This window comes from Aethalodelphis obliquidens, unplaced genomic scaffold (assembly GCF_003676395.1).
Source record: "Aethalodelphis obliquidens isolate GAN/ISIS:26980383/991018 unplaced genomic scaffold, ASM367639v1 scaffold1, whole genome shotgun sequence".
Lineage (NCBI taxonomy): Eukaryota > Metazoa > Chordata > Mammalia > Artiodactyla > Delphinidae > Aethalodelphis > Aethalodelphis obliquidens.
Window position 1 is genome coordinate 69,918,022 of NW_020837945.1, and position 17,119 is coordinate 69,935,140.

At 46.8% G+C, this 17,119-nt stretch overlaps 1 protein-coding gene across 5 annotated transcripts in view; it reads left to right on the top strand.

The window, feature by feature from the left end:
* KALRN (kalirin RhoGEF kinase) overlaps positions 1-17,119 on the top strand; it is a 637,474-nt gene that overhangs the window by 589,743 nt on the left and 30,612 nt on the right. For 2 of the 5 annotated variants that reach the window (XM_027106809.1, XM_027106855.1), the window contains 6 exons: positions 1,891-2,076; positions 2,448-2,619; positions 6,072-6,310; positions 8,153-8,406; positions 11,988-12,111; positions 13,212-13,271. In XM_027106809.1, coding sequence (XP_026962610.1) covers positions 1,891-2,076; positions 2,448-2,619; positions 6,072-6,310; positions 8,153-8,406; positions 11,988-12,111; positions 13,212-13,271 — 1,035 coding nt within the window. Of the gene's footprint in view, positions 1-1,890; positions 2,077-2,447; positions 2,620-6,071; positions 6,311-8,152; positions 9,262-11,987; positions 12,112-13,211; positions 13,272-17,119 lie in introns of those variants that run through there. The other 3 variants (XM_027106826.1, XM_027106818.1, XM_027106864.1) reach the window with 3 other exon arrangements.

Below are 17,119 nucleotides of genomic sequence, written 5' to 3' on the forward strand. Positions count from 1 at the left end.
ATCCTGTTTCCCAGTAATCCTGCAAGATTTCATTATTCATTTTTTTCCTCTGGCTAAACTAGAATAAAATAGACATAAGGCAGACTGGTATACAAGTAAAGTTAGGAAATGCTATATTCAGGTTTGGGTTGATGAGTTGGATTCATGATGGTCTTGAGCCAAATTCTTCTGTCCTTTTTGCCCTTGCCGCCCATCCTGGTGTCCCTGTCTGATTTCCATTGATTTGTTGTGACCGGGAACTATGTGGAGGGTCCTTTCTGCTGTTCATTTTTTCACAGGTTCTTGTTCTCCACAGTAGGCATGAGGCATTCGAGAAGCAGGGTCATGCAGCAGAAATTCACCCCGAGTTCTCACACAGTGTTTCTTTAGTCACGCTAGATGATGGTGTACCTGTTCCCTTGGAATTATGCCAGATCTGAGCCTGTTCTGAACAAAAGTAATTCCTTTTGCTCTTCATCCTTGATGTCCCTGACAGGAGGAGCAGCATCTGATGTACCTTCTGACCCAAGTCAGACTTCACAGGAACTGTGTTGTGCATGGTCGTGTGTCCACAGAAGGCCACACACAGGAGGGTGGAATTATTTTCTCTTTTAAATCAAGCACCACCATCCCCTTTTTTCATCAAGCCCTAGAGAATATGCTTTGCATTCCTTCAGCTAATTGGGAAGGACCATGAACGTACTTCCATTCCTTCTGAAGTCCGTGGCTTTGGGTCAGGGAGAAGTTAGCCCCTTCCCTTAGATTCTCTCCCTTTTAAATCCTCTAGCTTTCCCTTTGGCATTGACAGGGCTATAACTTATGGGTTAGGCTCTTATGTAATATTAATAGAGCTTTTAGGGCTGGTCACTGGCTTAATATTAACTTTGGACCAGGGTAGAGATGAGCCTGTTTGGCTGCTGACCTGGACAGTAAGGAACCACATCCAAGCAGAGGGCAGGCGTTTCTCAGGAACATGAAAGGAAAATGACCTGTGTGTTGGGTAATGTTTGGAACAAGGCGTCACATACAGAAAATAGCCCACATTTGCGCTAAAGGGCAAAAGTTGTCACCTGAAAGTACAGTTCAGAGGAGGCCCTCTGGCCACTATCTCAGATGCCAGTGTCTTCTTGTTGCAGAACAGTAGAAAAAGCAATAGCATCCGTGAAGACTTGCCGGGTTAGGCCATATTCCCTTTGAAGATGTGACAGTGTTTCTGAAAATCTGGTTAGAACTGGCGAACCAGATAGGCTCCACCTCCTACCCTGAGTGTCAAGTGTCTGGCAACTGGAGGCATTGAAATATAGACACCTGTCGATAGTATCTCAACTGTGCCTGCTGATCTGGAGCAGGAGACTAAGACCTCAGAATTTCCCCATCCTGAAATAATAGAAGAGAGGAGCCTGACTCATCTGATTTCTTTTTGTGGTCCGGCCTCCATCACTTCCCTTGGCCCCAGGTTGGTTCTAGGTTCATGGCTAGCACCCCAGGTCCTGGCTGCAAGGGCCAGGCAGGCACATCTCTCAGAGCTCCGAGGACAGAAAGGCCACTTCCAGCTCCAGCATCATCTACTTTCTGTTCTCCTTTTAATAAAAAAACAAGAGGGGCCAACATAATTCCCCAACATCTTTTTAGCTAATAATTTTACCTTCCTTCTGGTGTTTTCCTGGAGCTGCTTCTTAGTGGTTCCGTAGCCTCCTTTCCCTTCCCTCCAGGGCCCTGTGTGAACGGGAAGGTGGCCGCAGTCTGCCCTCGATGTCTGGGTGGGCCCTGATTCAGTCTCTTACTAGAGCCTGAGGCTTTTGCTGTCAGGTCTGTTGTCCATGTCCCCACAGAGGGAGGTTCTGTGACCTAGAGGGTTGTGGTCATCTCCCTGTCTCTCACTTACTTCACCGCAGCCCTTCTTTCCGTCAGGGCACCCTGACCGCTCAGGGCAAGCTGCTGCAGCAGGATACGTTCTACGTGATTGAGCTGGATGCCGGCATGCAGTCACGGACCAAGGAGAGGCGCGTGTTCCTCTTTGAGCAAATTGTCATCTTCAGTGAACTGCTCAGGAAGGGATCCCTCACCCCAGGCTACATGTTCAAAAGGAGCATCAAGGTGAGGATCCAGGTGGGGATGAGAAGGGGCAAAGAACAGTCACACTGGGGGAGCCACTTGCCTAAGACAGAGACACTGGCAAGAGTGAGGATCCAGAACGTTGAAGATCTTTCGGCCTAGTAACCTTCGGAATTGAAGGTTGATTATCTGTGAGAAAAAGTGACAGGCTCGGTGCCAGTCTCTAACATGATCCTGCAGGTTCTCCAAGATCATGTCGTTCACTCAAAGACAGAAACCAAAGTATTTAAGCTGTTAGATTCAGGGCACAATTTTGGAAACATTTCCTGAAATAAAAACTTTGAGGAACTGTAATATGTTGTTGATTTTTAAAAACTGCTTAGTATGGAAAGGATCACCTTGGTTTCTTCCAGATGAATTACTTGGTCCTGGAGGAGAACGTGGACAGTGACCCCTGCAAGTTTGCACTCATGAACAGGGAGACTTCGGAGAGGGTCATCCTGCAAGCCGCCAACGCTGATATCCAGCAGGCCTGGGTGCAGGATATCAACCAAGTCTTGGAAACACAGCGAGACTTCTTAAATGGTGAGTACCGGGTCTGGCTTCTTGCCGGGCCATTTTCAGGGGACCCCACACCTCTGAACCTCCTCGGGTCTGGGCTCCTGGTGAGTTATGAGCCCCGATCACATTTATATGCATTCCAACTTTGTAGTTTTCAGAAACACTTCGTGTAGAATTTTTCTGAACCCGAATGCACAAGTGGGCAGATGGGGCATGATAAAGAAGGCCATCTTTCCAAAAGAAGAAATAATCTCTTGCAGCCTTGACATAGAGGATGTGCCTTGTGCCACCATTACCAGCTGGTAGTAATTGGGGCAAAAGTCTGAAATGGGCACATCCTCTTTGTCTCAGGGGCCAGCTATCAATGACGTGTGTTTTTCCATTTAGTAGCTAATGGCTGGTAATCTCAGAGGTTCTCCAGTGCTATCTAGAGATAACTGGCAGTTTGGCAGATCAGCTCAAATCCCCTCTTTGCTCCCAACAGAGGTGATTGCTAACTCTAAATTTCAGTAATACCTTGAAACTTCCCAAAACAAACTATCAATTACACAGAGAATGAAGCTCTCTGTGGACCTGAAGGAGTACTGTATGGCCATATGTGCTCCCATGTTTACACATACATGTCCACCCTTGGGTGTGTCACCTTTTCTAGTCTAGAATCTGGTCTCTTTTCAAATGACGCAAATAGGACACTTGCTGGGTGTTATCACGGAACTCAGTGCTGTGGGGATGGACCTTGGGCAAGTCACGATGTTTCTCTGGGCCTCAGTGGGCTCTTTTTGTGAAAGACCTATTCTGCAGCACTGAAGCGGGAAAACGTGGCACACCTCCCAGAGAGAGCGTCATTCTCTGCGTAATTGACAGTTTGTTCTGGGAAGTTTCAAGGTATTATTGAAATTTAGAGTTAGCAATCACCTCTTTTGGGAGCAAAGGGGAATTTGAGTTGGTCTGCCAAACCCCAGGGTATCTCCAGATAACACTAGAGAGCCTTGTGAGATTACCAGGTATCAACTGTACTCCATGGTAAGGGATTTAACACAGTTGTGTTTCTTTTAAAACAAATCAAAAGAGATTATGGAGCAGAATGCCTTGCCTTTTTAAGCTAGAACACGAGACTTCAAAGCAGTTACACACTTACACGGAGAGTATTTGGGGGCCATGCCCCAGGTCCCCCGACTGTAGAACAGTTTGGTGAAAAAAACTAAACTAAGTGATCTCTAGGGTTCTTTCTCATTCTAAAGAGTCTAAAATTAAACACCAGCCCGGTCCTGAGGGATAGTAATGAAAGCTGTATATAGTTCACAGTTTTTGAGTATACAACATTGAATTAATGCTTCTATGGATAAAATAATTTTAAGCAAAAACATGTGCATGTATAAAATACATTCATTAAATTGATTCTGTTGGGAATTTCTGATAGATTCTAAGCTGGAATGAGGTTTTTAAGTTCATCAATTCAGGACAAAAGAAAAATAAGGTAGGACAATAAGTTGAAACCGGAAATGATTGAGTAACAATAATGGCTCCCGTATATGGAGTCCTTTCTCTGTGCGAGGCACGATGCAAAGCATTTCACGTGTGTTACCACACTTAATCCTCACATCAGTGTGGAAAGCTAAGTGATACCATCCTGTATTTTTCAGGTGAGGAAAAGGAGGCTCAGGGAGGTTAAGAAACCGGTCCAAAGTCACAGAAACAGTAGGTGCTAAAACAAGAACTGGAACCCAGAACTGTATAACTTACATAACTTAAAATTAGGCTCTAACCCCAAAACTGCAGTATAGTTGCTAGTGGTAGGGCACACATTTGTCTATGAGTTCCCCAGCAAACAAAGCAAAAACACAGGACCAGGTATAAGACACCGTATCCCTCAGCCAGATGCAAACCCTACCTGAAGATGCACAGCTTTCCTGGTCCTAAGACCTAAGTTATGCAGATGGAGGCCCTCGAAGAGCACAGACTTCCTATGCAGCTTAGTTAAGAAGACATACTATTTTCAAACACTTTAGCGCAGTTATTGCGTACAATACCCCACTTCCATGAGATGGGTAATGATTCATCAGATCAGTTTGCTACGGCCTGCTTCACAGCTGTCTGCTATCTGCTTCAAACTTGGAGCAGTACTTCTTCGGGCATAGTCAGTTATCCAGACTTGTACACGGTTCCAAGAGACCTTTTGCCTAATTATAGTGGATTATGGAGTTATTAATGAGCTAGATTCTCTATACCTAAATATTTAATGCTCTCCAGGGAGAAAGGCTGAGGCCTGGCAGCAGCCTGTTCAGCACTTGGACACACTCAGAAGACAAGGATGTGACGATGGACTGGGGCCAGGCTTTTGCTTGTAGACACACACGCAGGCACCTCAGAGCCAACCTTTCCCTCCTGAGACCTCAAATAGAAAGGAAGTGTGGACTATATGTTGAGTCCTATTAAAGTATATACCTATTACTAGGGAAATATCCTTATAATGGAAAGTTCTCTGGGCCCCAGCTGTTAACCCAATTAAATATTTGTTACAGTGAACACTGACAGAAACAGCATAATCGGGCCTGCCTTGAAGTCACTGTTACAGAATTTGACCTGTATGGCTTTTGCCTGGCTGTACCTCTTTAGTACTAAGACCTTGGAACTTTATCATCTTAAACTCAGGAAAACAAAGCTTACCTCTTTCCTTTCAAAGCAGAGTTCCACTGACCACCACTTCTCCCAGCCTCCAAACCCAAGTTACCCTGGCTCCTTGCCATCTTTTCCCATCTAGGCTGTGTCAACCTCAGCTCCCTCTGGAGCGCTTGCCACACCGCACCCCTTCCGCGTTCCCATGGCTCTGCTCAGGTCCGGCCTCTCCCCTTCACTATCTCACGGCTCTTAATCAGCCTGGCCAGTCCCTCCCCTCACCCGCTGCAAGGTTAACATTCTTCAGGTGTACTCTGGTGCACCTGCACTGAAAACATGAACGTTGCCTTAATTCAGTCACTTTTCATGAACTTCAGAATTAAATCCAGACTCATTCACCTGCTTTCCAGATCTTTCACATCCTGGCACCTCCAACTTCCCTTACCTGTCTCATCTCCTTCCTCCACAGAGACCCATGGCTCTGTGCTCCAGGGAATCTGACTCCATCCTGTTGCCCAGACCCACTTCCCATTTGCTTCCACCCTGCAGAGCCTGCATGTCAGGGCCTGATGGCTGGCAGTTTCTGAAGCTCTTTACTACCACCCTACCCATCCCTGTGTCCACCCGCGCACACACGTACTACAGAGCCCTCTCTCCCTCCTTTTGCACCATTTCGGTTTTGCACTTTCATCATTTAGACAAAACTAAGAATAGTTCTCGGTAGATGATACATTCTTTAAAAACAGGGTAGTATCTTCCTCACGTATCCTCACTCTGCCTCACACAAAGCCTGACCTCTTAAGCCTCCAAAGCTTATGGGATTTCCAAAGCTGAGAGTAATGGTCTGCTTTTCCCTGCAGCCCTACAGTCGCCCATTGAATATCAGCGGAAAGAAAGGAACACAGCTGTGATGAGGTCCCAGCCTGCTAGGGTTCCCCAAGCCAGCCCCAGGCCTTACTCCTCCATCCCCGTGGGCTCCGAGAAGCCCCCAAAGGGCTCCAGCTGTAACCCGCCTCTGCCACCCCTGAAGATATCTACCTCCAATGGCAGTTCGGGGTTTGACTACCACCAGGCTGGGGACAAGTTTGAGGCCAGCAAGGTAAGTGACAGCCCACCACTGCCAGCCGCACCACTCTGAGGGTACAGCCTCTGGGCTTACTTTATAAAGTAGCATCTTTTTATGCTGCTCACTTTAGCAGGAAGGGCCCACTAAATACAGCCTAATCTCAATGATTTCTCTTTCTTCCCCTGCAAATTGAGTGAGTTAAACCAGTTCCCTACCTCTCCACTACCCTCCTCCCCCACCGTCCAGATACTCTGTGTTAAAGGGCTGTCGTCATCTGCAGAAACACTATACAAATATGGTAATGTTGGAGTGGCAATTATGATTTGTAGCAAATAGAGGAGTTGTGGTGTGGATCATCTAAAAGTCGCAGCTCTAGGGTTTGACATCTTGAAGAGATTGCCCTTTCTAACGATGAGCTGCTGAAGCGAGCTCACGCCCATTGGCTGAAGCAGCAAGAGGATGTTGCCCATCAGTGTGTGAATGGGGGAAGCTAGCCTTGGATTAGACTAGCCGAGATAATCCACAATTCAAACATCGCCATGAGGAGAGTCATCAGTGTAACTGCAGATCCAGTCTACACGGCTGTTTTGACGCCACCAGGTAGTAGGAATGACAATGAATGGCAAAAGTGCTGGATCCCGAGTCAGGCGATCTGGTTTCTATTCCAAATTATGCAGCTCAGAACTTTGTGACTTGCCCTAGAACCTCAGCAGTTTACTTAATCTCATCAGGTCTGTTTCCTCTAGAGCTCAATGGGTCTGTGAATGGGAACATCTGCATTTTTTACCTACATGTTCCCACCTTACAGTTTTATTTTTCTTACCCATATTATTAGAAGATGTTGATTTTTTTTTTTTTTTTTTTTTTTTTGCCACGCCACACAACTTGCAGAATCTTAGATCTCCAACCAGGGATTGAACCCAGGCCATGGCAGTGAAACCGCCAAGTCCTAACCACTGGACCACCAGGGAACTCCTCATTTTTATTTTTTAATTAACTATTAATGTCTAAGTTCAGTTCTGTGTAAGAGTAACTATACTGACCTATTTTATCACATCAACTGGAAATTATTTTTTCATCTTAAAAATCCCCTGCCCTTGTGAATAAGTTGAAGTCCCATTAACTCACTGAAGAATTTCTGGCTCTCACCATGCTCTGTGAGGCAGCCAGGCATCTGTGGAAGTTACAAGTCTGTCTAGAAGCAGCTTCCCTGGTGCATAGTCATGTGCAAAGGTCATGGAGGCAGGACCCTTCATATTAATGGATACAGGGGGACTGGAGTTCTCTTCCCACAGGAGTCGGGTAAGGGTAGGTCATTGCCTTGCCTTTGAATTGGGCAAATGTCTCATTGTTACTCCTGTCTCAAGGAGGGTCAGAATGTAGAGTAAGACCAATGCTTTTTCAAAAGGAAGAAAAACATGTATCAAAGAGTCTGTGTTCTTTTCTTTGGGGGATGGTGACCACTGACCTGACCTTTGCCCTGACCTCACTCTGCCCAGGTGCTTACGTATCCCTGTGTCTGTGCCACACTCTTCCTTCCAGCTGGAGGATGCTAGTGAGAAGATGCATGCTAAGGAGGGACTCCCAGGTGGAAGGCGTGTTTATACCTTTACCTAAGGCTGGGCAGTATCTCCACCTTTTCACCCTCACTTATAATATTAATGAGACATTTTCATTATAAATTTTTCATTATAAATAAAATACATTTTCAGAACCCATTTATGAATATAATTCCATTTCTCAAGATAATCTTCTGCCTGCCATTTACCCTGCTAGCGGGAGGGCTGACTTTCAACCACACATTAGGATGCAGAGCAAGCCCATGTGAACCAGCCTTGCTGTGTCTGTGTCCCTCTTGCCCTTGTCTCCTGGCAGAGCGACCTGGGAGGCTGCAATGGGGTCTCATCCATGGCCGTGATCAAAGATTACTATGCACTGAAGGAGAACGAAATCTGTGTGAGCCAAGGTGAGGTGGTCCAGGTCCTTGCCATCAACCAGCAGAACATGTGCCTGGTGTACCAGCCCGCCAGCGACCACTCCCCCGCCGCCGAGGGCTGGGTCCCGGGCAACATCCTGGCACCCCTCACCAAAGCCACAGCAGCCGCAGAAAATAGTGACGGGAGCATCAAGTAAGTGCCTCGTTGGCTTCCCCGGGAGAGGAGTATGTGGATTAAAAAAAAATTCAAAACAACACAAAAATGCAAACACACGGTAGGGAATTACTGCTGCTTATTCTCGGCAGTGCCACCAGCACCAAGGTTTGAGCGCTGGAACCACACGCAGCAGGGGGCAACCGGGCTGGAGTGTTCCGATTTTTTTTTTTTTTTTTTTTTTTTTTGGTGGTGGTGGTAACCGTGATGGTGTTTCTTTCCTTTTCATTTGTAATTTTCTGTTTGTTTTTTTTTTCTTTTCTCCCCCCCTTGTTAAGAAAAGAACCCTACTGAAACCCTAGGGGACAAAAGGCATGCCTCCTGTTGCTCCATTTGACCCACCACAGGATTCACTGGACTGGACTTCTATTTATATTGTATTAAGTTACTGATATATATATATATATTTTTTTTTTTTTTGATTGACACCAAAAAATTACCTTAGCACAAATGCCAGACCTGTATAGGTCAGAGGCCTGCTGCTTCTCCCAGGAGAGAGGGAACTTTTTGGTTGTCTATGGCAATTCCTCTGTACAGATTGTAACTTTTTTTTTTTTTTTTTGACTTTCCCCCTCCCCTGTCACTTTAATATATGTTCATGGTCATTTGTAAGATATTTCTTTTCCTTATTCTGGTTGCGAAGACCCTTCCAAACACATTCCTGTATAAAGTATTTTGCACTATTTAAAGAAACCCATATGGATGAGGTCAGGCTGTGCAATACAATGGAGAGTCACAATGTTCATCATTGTACCTGTAATGTAACTAATAATTTTAAATGTACTATTTTAAATATGTAAAATAAATTTTCACCACGAGCATGTTTTAATGAGGTTAAAGACTAGTTGACCCTTCTTCCTCAGTGCACTATTCTGGGACTTCGAAATGTACAAACGATTCTTCTTCTTTTTTCTTTAAGAGTTGGTTGAATGCATTGGCAGTTCTTTCCTACACAAGAAGTGCCTTTGCGGCCAGAGGTCCAACCCTAGCCTTCCCTGCTGAGCAGCCCATGTGTGTTCTCTCTAACCTCTGAGGTGAGGGATGATGCAGATGGGATGCTGTCCAACTGGGCGACCCTGAGGTGCTGACGTAAACCAGAGGCTAGAGTAGAAGGCGGTGGGCTGGCTTGCGGCCTCCACTGCTCTCCACGCCGTGTGGTCACCGGCGGCCGGGTGGAGGAGCTCCCGTGAGATATCTAAGCAGCAGCAGCAACAGAGCTGCGCCTCCTTGGAGCTTTCTCTAGCTCAGCAACAGAGACTGCTGACGCCACCCTGGCCTCTCTAGGTAACCGCAGACCCAGCTGGAAATCAGCGGTGGCCCCTAAATGGCAACAGGCCTGATTCATTTTATCCTAAAGACACTTGGTTTCAGTACCTTTTATGAAGCCTTGGATATAAAGGCCCTCAAAGCATTGAGGTTCTTATTAATCAATGACTTACAGAGCTAGCTAACTCGTAATGAGTTGGATCTAATTATCCAGGCACTCAGCACTTCTCCCTTGCATCTTTTGGTCACTTTTTCATACCTTCCATGGGAGGACTGGTAGGAAGGGTGTCAGGCTGGGCAAAAGAGAACAGGTTCAAATACCAATTGGTCATTCGGTTCCTTGTCAGTGTGGCTCTTGCACAAGGGTTGGTGGGAGTGGAGCAGAGCAATGAACTAAAAGTGGTTGTCACTATTTATCAGTGAAGGACACTCACTGTACCCTCCCCAGGGCTGCCATGACCACAAGGGTCAGAGTTGGTTGTGATGCCTATGGGATAAATGTCACTGAAACCCTGTTTCCACATCAGTCCCCAGGCTTGTGGCCAAGAGATGGAAGCTCCCCAAACCATGATGACGCATTCTTCTGGGAAGAAGAATACGAAATTGAGCGTGTCCTGACACTTGTACTACTCTGAGTCTCCTTCTCAGTGTTACTTGTAGCATTTCTAGTTTCTCACCAATCATACTGAATGACACAGAGGGTTGTGATAAACATAGGAATGCAGGCCCATGCTCACGCGCACACGTGCGTTGCCGGCCGCCCTAGGAGTCTTTTCAGCAGGGACCTCCCTGACTCAAGAGGTTCTCAGAATAAGCCAGGGACATGGCTTTGGGGGTAAAGATAAGGGATGAAAGTCTGCAGTTAAGAGTGATATCATCTGAGGTTCATTTCGGTGACCGTTCTCACTCAGAAACAACAGTCGGAGTGAGAGCTGGTATGCAAGGACTCCCAGGGAGCCTGCCTCTTCAGGAGGCACAAGAGAAGGTCTGGCCAAGAGATTCTTTTCTGCCATCTGAAGGAGCCGCTTTCCAAAAAAAATTTGAGGACATGACTATTATCGCTCTTTCCTACTCAGAAAGTTGATTGCTAAACCTCCATGCTAGTGATAAATATCTTGAGAACACTTTCCCCAGGTCATCCTGAAATCTGTGACGTTTATGGAGTTTTGTGGAGGAGTTGCTGTGCGTTTTGGAGCATCTCCCTTCCTCCTAAATCTCCTAGGCCTCTCTCTCTCCCCTCTCTCCCTTAATGATGCTCTTTTCATTGAGCCCTGTCTGCGTAGGCCTAAATTTGATAAGGAGACACTGAAGGGAAGCCAGCCTCACTTACTCCAGACATGACAGAACTTCATCCAAACTCTGTGACCACACCTGAAACTGATGCTGCCTGCCCAGGGTCCCTGATGCTGTTTGAGACTTGGCTTTTGGTGTCTTTGAGTCCTAACATATGTGGAACTCAAGAGCTCTGCTCTGAGCCTCTTTCAGGTCTGTGAAGAAATAGCTCCCAGCCCTCTTGTGAGAAGGAAGAAGTTAAGATAGTGTGAAGGGACACTGCCACCCTCACCTCCCTGAGAGCACGCGTTGGGTCTTCCCCCAACAGGAACACTCTAGGAGCTCTTAGTGGTTGTCAGACAGAGCCTTGTATTCACAAACACTGAGTGATGTGGAGAACATAGACCAAGAAACCCTTCATCCTAAGTCATCCAGATAAATGAGTGGTGCCCACGAGGTTTATAAAGTCAAATGCCCTAGAACCTCCCATCTGTACTACGGTGTTTGGGAGTGGCCACAGCCTAAACACAAATAATGAGATGAAAACCTCAAAAGCATCCTTTTGGGTCTTTATATCTGATCCTGGGAAAGTACCAATAGCTTATACACTATAGAACGTACTTCCCTCATCTTTCCTAGTTTATTGCCCCCTCCCCACAGTCTTCTCCCATCCATCATACCCATACTCAGGAAGGGAATTCCTGAGTCCTATAAGGCCTCATCAGTATATGAAAACTTCCCTCGGTAGAGTTTAATCACTTAGTACCCAGACTTGTCTCAAATGCTACAACCAACCTTGTACATCTATTGGGAGGGGTCACAGTTCATCCTCACTCATTTCCTGTTGGAGGTGAGATCTGCTGCCAGCCACCACAGGAGCTGGTGTGCAGGTTTGGGGCCTCTGAAGCAGGGGCTTGACTGGAGCGCCTCACCTACTGACTCACCCAAGGGTGGCAAGCCCACCCACCGCTTCACTCTGCCCTGACCTGCCATTTTGATTGGTGCATTTTTTGGTACAACAGGAAGTCATGTTCATGGCATACTCTACGCATGAGAAAGCGGGTGGAAGTGGAGAACACGGGTAAAAGTGAAGCCACAGGGCCTCGTAAACCCAAGGATATTCTGGGCAACAAAGTCTCTGTTAAAGTGAGTAAGGTGTTCCGGAGCTGTGTCCGACCTCTCATCTACTCCCACCCTGCAGCATTCTCACGAGGCAACTTGGGTGGATGGGGACCAGAGGGGAAGTAGTTTAGTAGGATTTTGCATGCGAGATCAATTTATTTTTTATTTTTTATTTCTCCTGGCAACTTCGATTCAAATAAGTAAGTATCTCTTTTTTTTTCTTTTATACCTTCCTCCTCATACTGTGCAGAAGTTTTATAGTAAAATTATCTGCAGTATTATTTATTCTCTTAGAAATGCAAGATGCTTGACTCATATTAAAGTACTCAAAGCCACCCATTCAGTATCCTAGGTTTGAAAATACATGCCGGGTAAAGAGATTAGAGATGCTTTCCAAACCTCCAACCCTTTGAAGTCTGAGGTTTGGAACTTAAGGGCTACTGTGTCCTTGGTGAAGTTTCATTTCTTTTCCCCAGAATTCAGATGCCATCACCTTCAGGCCTATGCATGGGCAGAGAAGGGAGGCACATTGATGAAGCCCACGTTATTGCTTTGTAACAATCCAGTTGTTATAGTGAACTCGCTGAGTCTAAGCTTTGACAGACCCCTGTCCGCCATCTTGAAACGATGTGATCTGTTTTCTTTACATTGGGCGCTCAGAAAAGACATGGCTCTGGACAATGGAAATTAAACCGCTGATGTTGAATATTGTTATACTGTGTGATTATCTACCCGAGTCTTCCTGAGCAAAATAAGAACAATCCAAACCCATTCTAACGTCCTTCTTGGGGAAAAGAAATTGTACTCTCTCCCTCACCCTCATCTGGGAAGTCCGGCCCCACAGGAGACAACAGTTTAAATTCGACAGCACTCATGCTTCATTTGGTTGCTTCCATCGCTATTTCCCGTGAGATGAGCGGCTTACACGATCCCAACCTCCTCTCCCTGAAAAGAGCATGCTGCCGTCCTAGGTGATCTGCACCCCACCTTAGCAGCACCTGGTTTTTCTCTGCCTGATTTCCCATGGTCCATGCTTCTTTCAAGTTCTCCCCACCCTCTAGCCAAAGCTGCCTGTGTTCTAACTGTGTTCTCTTTCTTCCCCCTCCCTCATGCTGCCCATCAAGGAGACGAACAGTTCCGAGGAGTCAGAGTGTGATGACCTTGACCCTAATACTAGCATGGAGGTAGAAGCAGCTATTGTTGTCCTCTTTCCTGCAATGATTGTCTTTTTTCGATGTGTTCTGTAACAGTGGCCTTGCTAAAAGTGACCAGCCAGTCCAGGATACATGGGCATCTCTCGGTGTCCCGTCCAACTTACAGAAAACAAAACAAACCTTAATTCAGTTGGATTCTGATAGGTAACTTTTCCTAGGTGCATTTTTTAAAACTTCTGGTTCTCTTGAATGCTTGCTTAGTATTTTCTTCTTTGGCAGATTTGGCTTTGTGTAGAAAATAGCCAACTTCGTAACTGGAAACTTAGAAAACATTTTTTTCATGGAAAATAGCATTATAAAGAGTGGTTGGTTCCCAGCTAAAGATAAGAACTCATTTGTTTTAGTTTCTCCTTCCTCCCTTTCCCCTCTTTTTTTCTTTCCCCTGTATGTTCTTTTTCTTCTGGGACTTACTCCTCCCTGAAGCCTCCAGTAAAATCATGGAGTAGGTATGGTTTGGGGGGATGACCTGGCCCCTAGCCAATAGCAAATGAGGAGTGACCGCAACAACTCCAGAACCCCCCCTTCTCCGGCCCCCAGGGCTCCCGGGCAGTGGCTCTTCCTGCCACAGAGGAAAAGAGCCCTGGGGATCACCTCCCTCCTGTAGGCCTAGCAGAGGCCTCTCTAGAGACAAGAAGGCTGAAATCTTGCCCGGGGGCCTTTCTCATACTCCAGGGTTACAAAGATGTGGAAGTGAAACCAGTACCTCCACCAACAAGAACCTCCAGTCAACTTCCAGGTCCTCCTAGGCCAGGAACTCTTTGGGGTAATAGACATAGGACTCTCACATGGCTTGCCACTGAGTGACAAGCATCATAAATTTAACAACACCTAGAGAACTGGAGCAAACTTGGCTTTCCCTGCCATTTTGCCCTTCAGAGTAAACTGTAATGCCTTTCTCCAAATCTGTACCCACATCCCCGATAATGGATAAAAGTTTAGAGATTTCTTCTGCGCACAAAATACAGAATATTTTCTTAAAACCTTTTCCTTTTTATAGCCCTACGCTTTTCACTTAACTAGATGCACCTTTATTATTCCTATTCTAATTTGACCTAATCCCAAAGAAAGCCACCACCATATTATGACAACCACCACAAAACCCAGGGAAGGCCATGTGGCTCCGGGAGGCGTGAGTCAGCGGTGGAAGGCACCAGTTGAGTTGAACCAGGCCAGAGACCAGTGGTTGAAAGTGGGAGTTCTGCCAGGATAAAATAGTCCCCGATGGCTGTGGGTGTTGCCATGAGCGAAATCCGGCAGGTGTGGGCCAGTGCAGGGCTCCCCTGTGGGAAGAGGTGGATATGGCGCTCATAGCCTAAATGTATCTTAGAGAATGGGGAAGGCGGGGGAAACTTCTGGCTCTGCTTTCCTTGCATTTCGTAGGATAGGCACCAGCTCCTGGGAAGCCCACATCTGTCGGCCTGCTGATGCCTCATGGCACCTGTATCTCCAGACCTCAGTATTGCTGGCATGTAGTGAAAATGTCATCTGCAAATGTATGGAGGGAGAGGGAAAGCCAGGTATCCGTGTTCCACAAGGCAATTGGGGACGTTTTTCAGCTCTGGTGGACTAGGGGGAGAAGAATGACTTTCCCACTCTGCTCTTCAAAGGAAGAATTGGGCACAGGGAGATGTGGGACCAGATGAGCAACATACACTGAGAAGGTTAACTGATGTACTCGGATGCTCCATTCAACATTTAGATAAGCAAAAGCTGGCATGCGCACGTGTCTTAGCCCTGCTTTGCGAATTGCACACGTTTCTAGGGTTCTTATTCTAGGGTTCTTATTTGCACGAGCTGTGTGAGATGGGTCCCAGGGAGGTGCTGTTGGTGCATAAGGAAAGGTGTTAGGATGTCAGTGCTGAACAGAAGAAAGCCAAAAACTGTGTCGATGCATGTCTGGAAAGTTTTCAAATATAGTAAGTTGAGGCAGAACTGGAACTCTTGAGGGGCATGTGGTTGGAAGCTGCAGATATTCTGGTTAACCCGAGGTTTCTGTAGCAGGTGTGCCTGCAGCCCTTGTGTGTTCCATGTGGATCCTTGCAGGGCTCAGCAAGCTCTTCTGAACTGTGTTGCCGTGTTGAAATTAACTCTGAGCACATAAGCAGGAGCTGAGGGGAAGCAGGCATCTTGGCTCTACTAGTATTTTCAGACACAGATAACAAATAAGATATAGAAAGTCAGCCTATTCAATATGAACTGAGAATTTTCTCAAGGGGTAAGTAGGTAGCTGTTTATTGCAATGTCCATTGTAGAAGAAAATGGTCGGGGGTGCCTACTGAAAAGAGCTAAACCTTAGAGACCCGGTTTGAGAAATAGGTGGGCTGGCCACCTCATAAAGGACTCTTGCTGCTAAACTGATAGCTTTGGGCATCATTACCAGGCCTAGCTTGGCCCCCAACCTCACTCTTGTCTTTTGAACCTGATGACTGCAATAGGTGTTGTCTCATTGGGAGCATGTCCCTGTGCCCTGCTGAGCTGAACTGCAACTCCTGTGGCCTGTGCTAAGATCCCCTGGGCCTGGTCCCCCAGCTGACACCCCTGCCACATACCCTGTGCGCTGCTCAATGTTAGATCTCCGAATGCTAAGTCCTGCCTTGCTGACTGCCCACCCTTGACCTGACGCCAGCACGTTGATTCCAAGCCTAGCCATGTGTAGGCTCTTATCTCCTGCCTCTGCATGAAGATCACTTCCAAAGCATTCTGACTCTCAGTTGGTGGGTTGAAGGGTTCCTTTAAGGAGCAGTTTCCTGGGGTCTTTGCTTACACACCAGCTGCTTGCTCCCCTCAGGGCTGGCATATGTCCCAACATACTGTTTTAGGGAGATATATAGGCACATCCTTGAAAGCTAATTAAGAGGAAAATAAAGCACCTTGAACCCTAGGAATCTGATTTACAAAGCGTTCCGAGAATACCCAGTTATATGAAGGGAGGCAATTCTGCTCTAATGTGTACATCCTTTTTCTTCCCCTGTAGAGACATGCTCGTGAATGTTCTCAAGTACAGACCCACCTCCCACTCCCAGCACCACAGGCCACACCACCAGCTACTGCAGGACTGGCTCTGGGTCTCTGCGATCCCCTCGTGGCCACAACCCCCTTCCCTCCTGCTGATCCGTGGGCACACCTCAGAGGGGACCGTTCTAAAAATGACACGGATCTGTGCACAGTTCAGCCTTCTTGTTTACCCTGCACTGATTACACTTTGGGGGTGGCAGTGGAGGGGGATATTCTATATGAGAGAAATGTCTCTATGTGGAAGAAGAGTCAAATCAGGCTGGAAATGAAACATTAGTCTTTCTTGGGAACGAGTGAATATTAATTCATTTTTTCCAGTAGAGCTTAGACCGCTGATTGCCTTTTATTGACAAGGTGGGCAGGCGTGATGGTGGGCTGGATGCCATATGCCCACCTGCCAGCTTCTCATCCTGCCCCGCCCAGGCTGGAGCCAGGGCTGGAGGCTCAAGGCTCAGAATCCCCCCCTCTTAGCTCACACCCATCTCTGAGAAGCATGGATTTCTTCTGAGCTGTACTGGATTTCTCCCAGGACCCAGTCTAGGAAGGTTCCCACATCCATGCCACGTCTGAAACGTGGTCTGTCGATGACTGTCGGTGCTTGGGTTTTGGCATCTACCCTCCAACCCCAGCACTGCCACTTGTCCGCAGCAGGCACAGGAGTGGGAAGGCCTGACCCAACCTCCCAGTCCTGGGCCTCGGTCTTCAGCCCGGCTTTTATGTCAAGTCCAATTAATTAAACGCATCTTAATTGTTTTGTTAATGCCCAATACCACTTTTAGCAGAGATGGTCAATCCATCAGAGT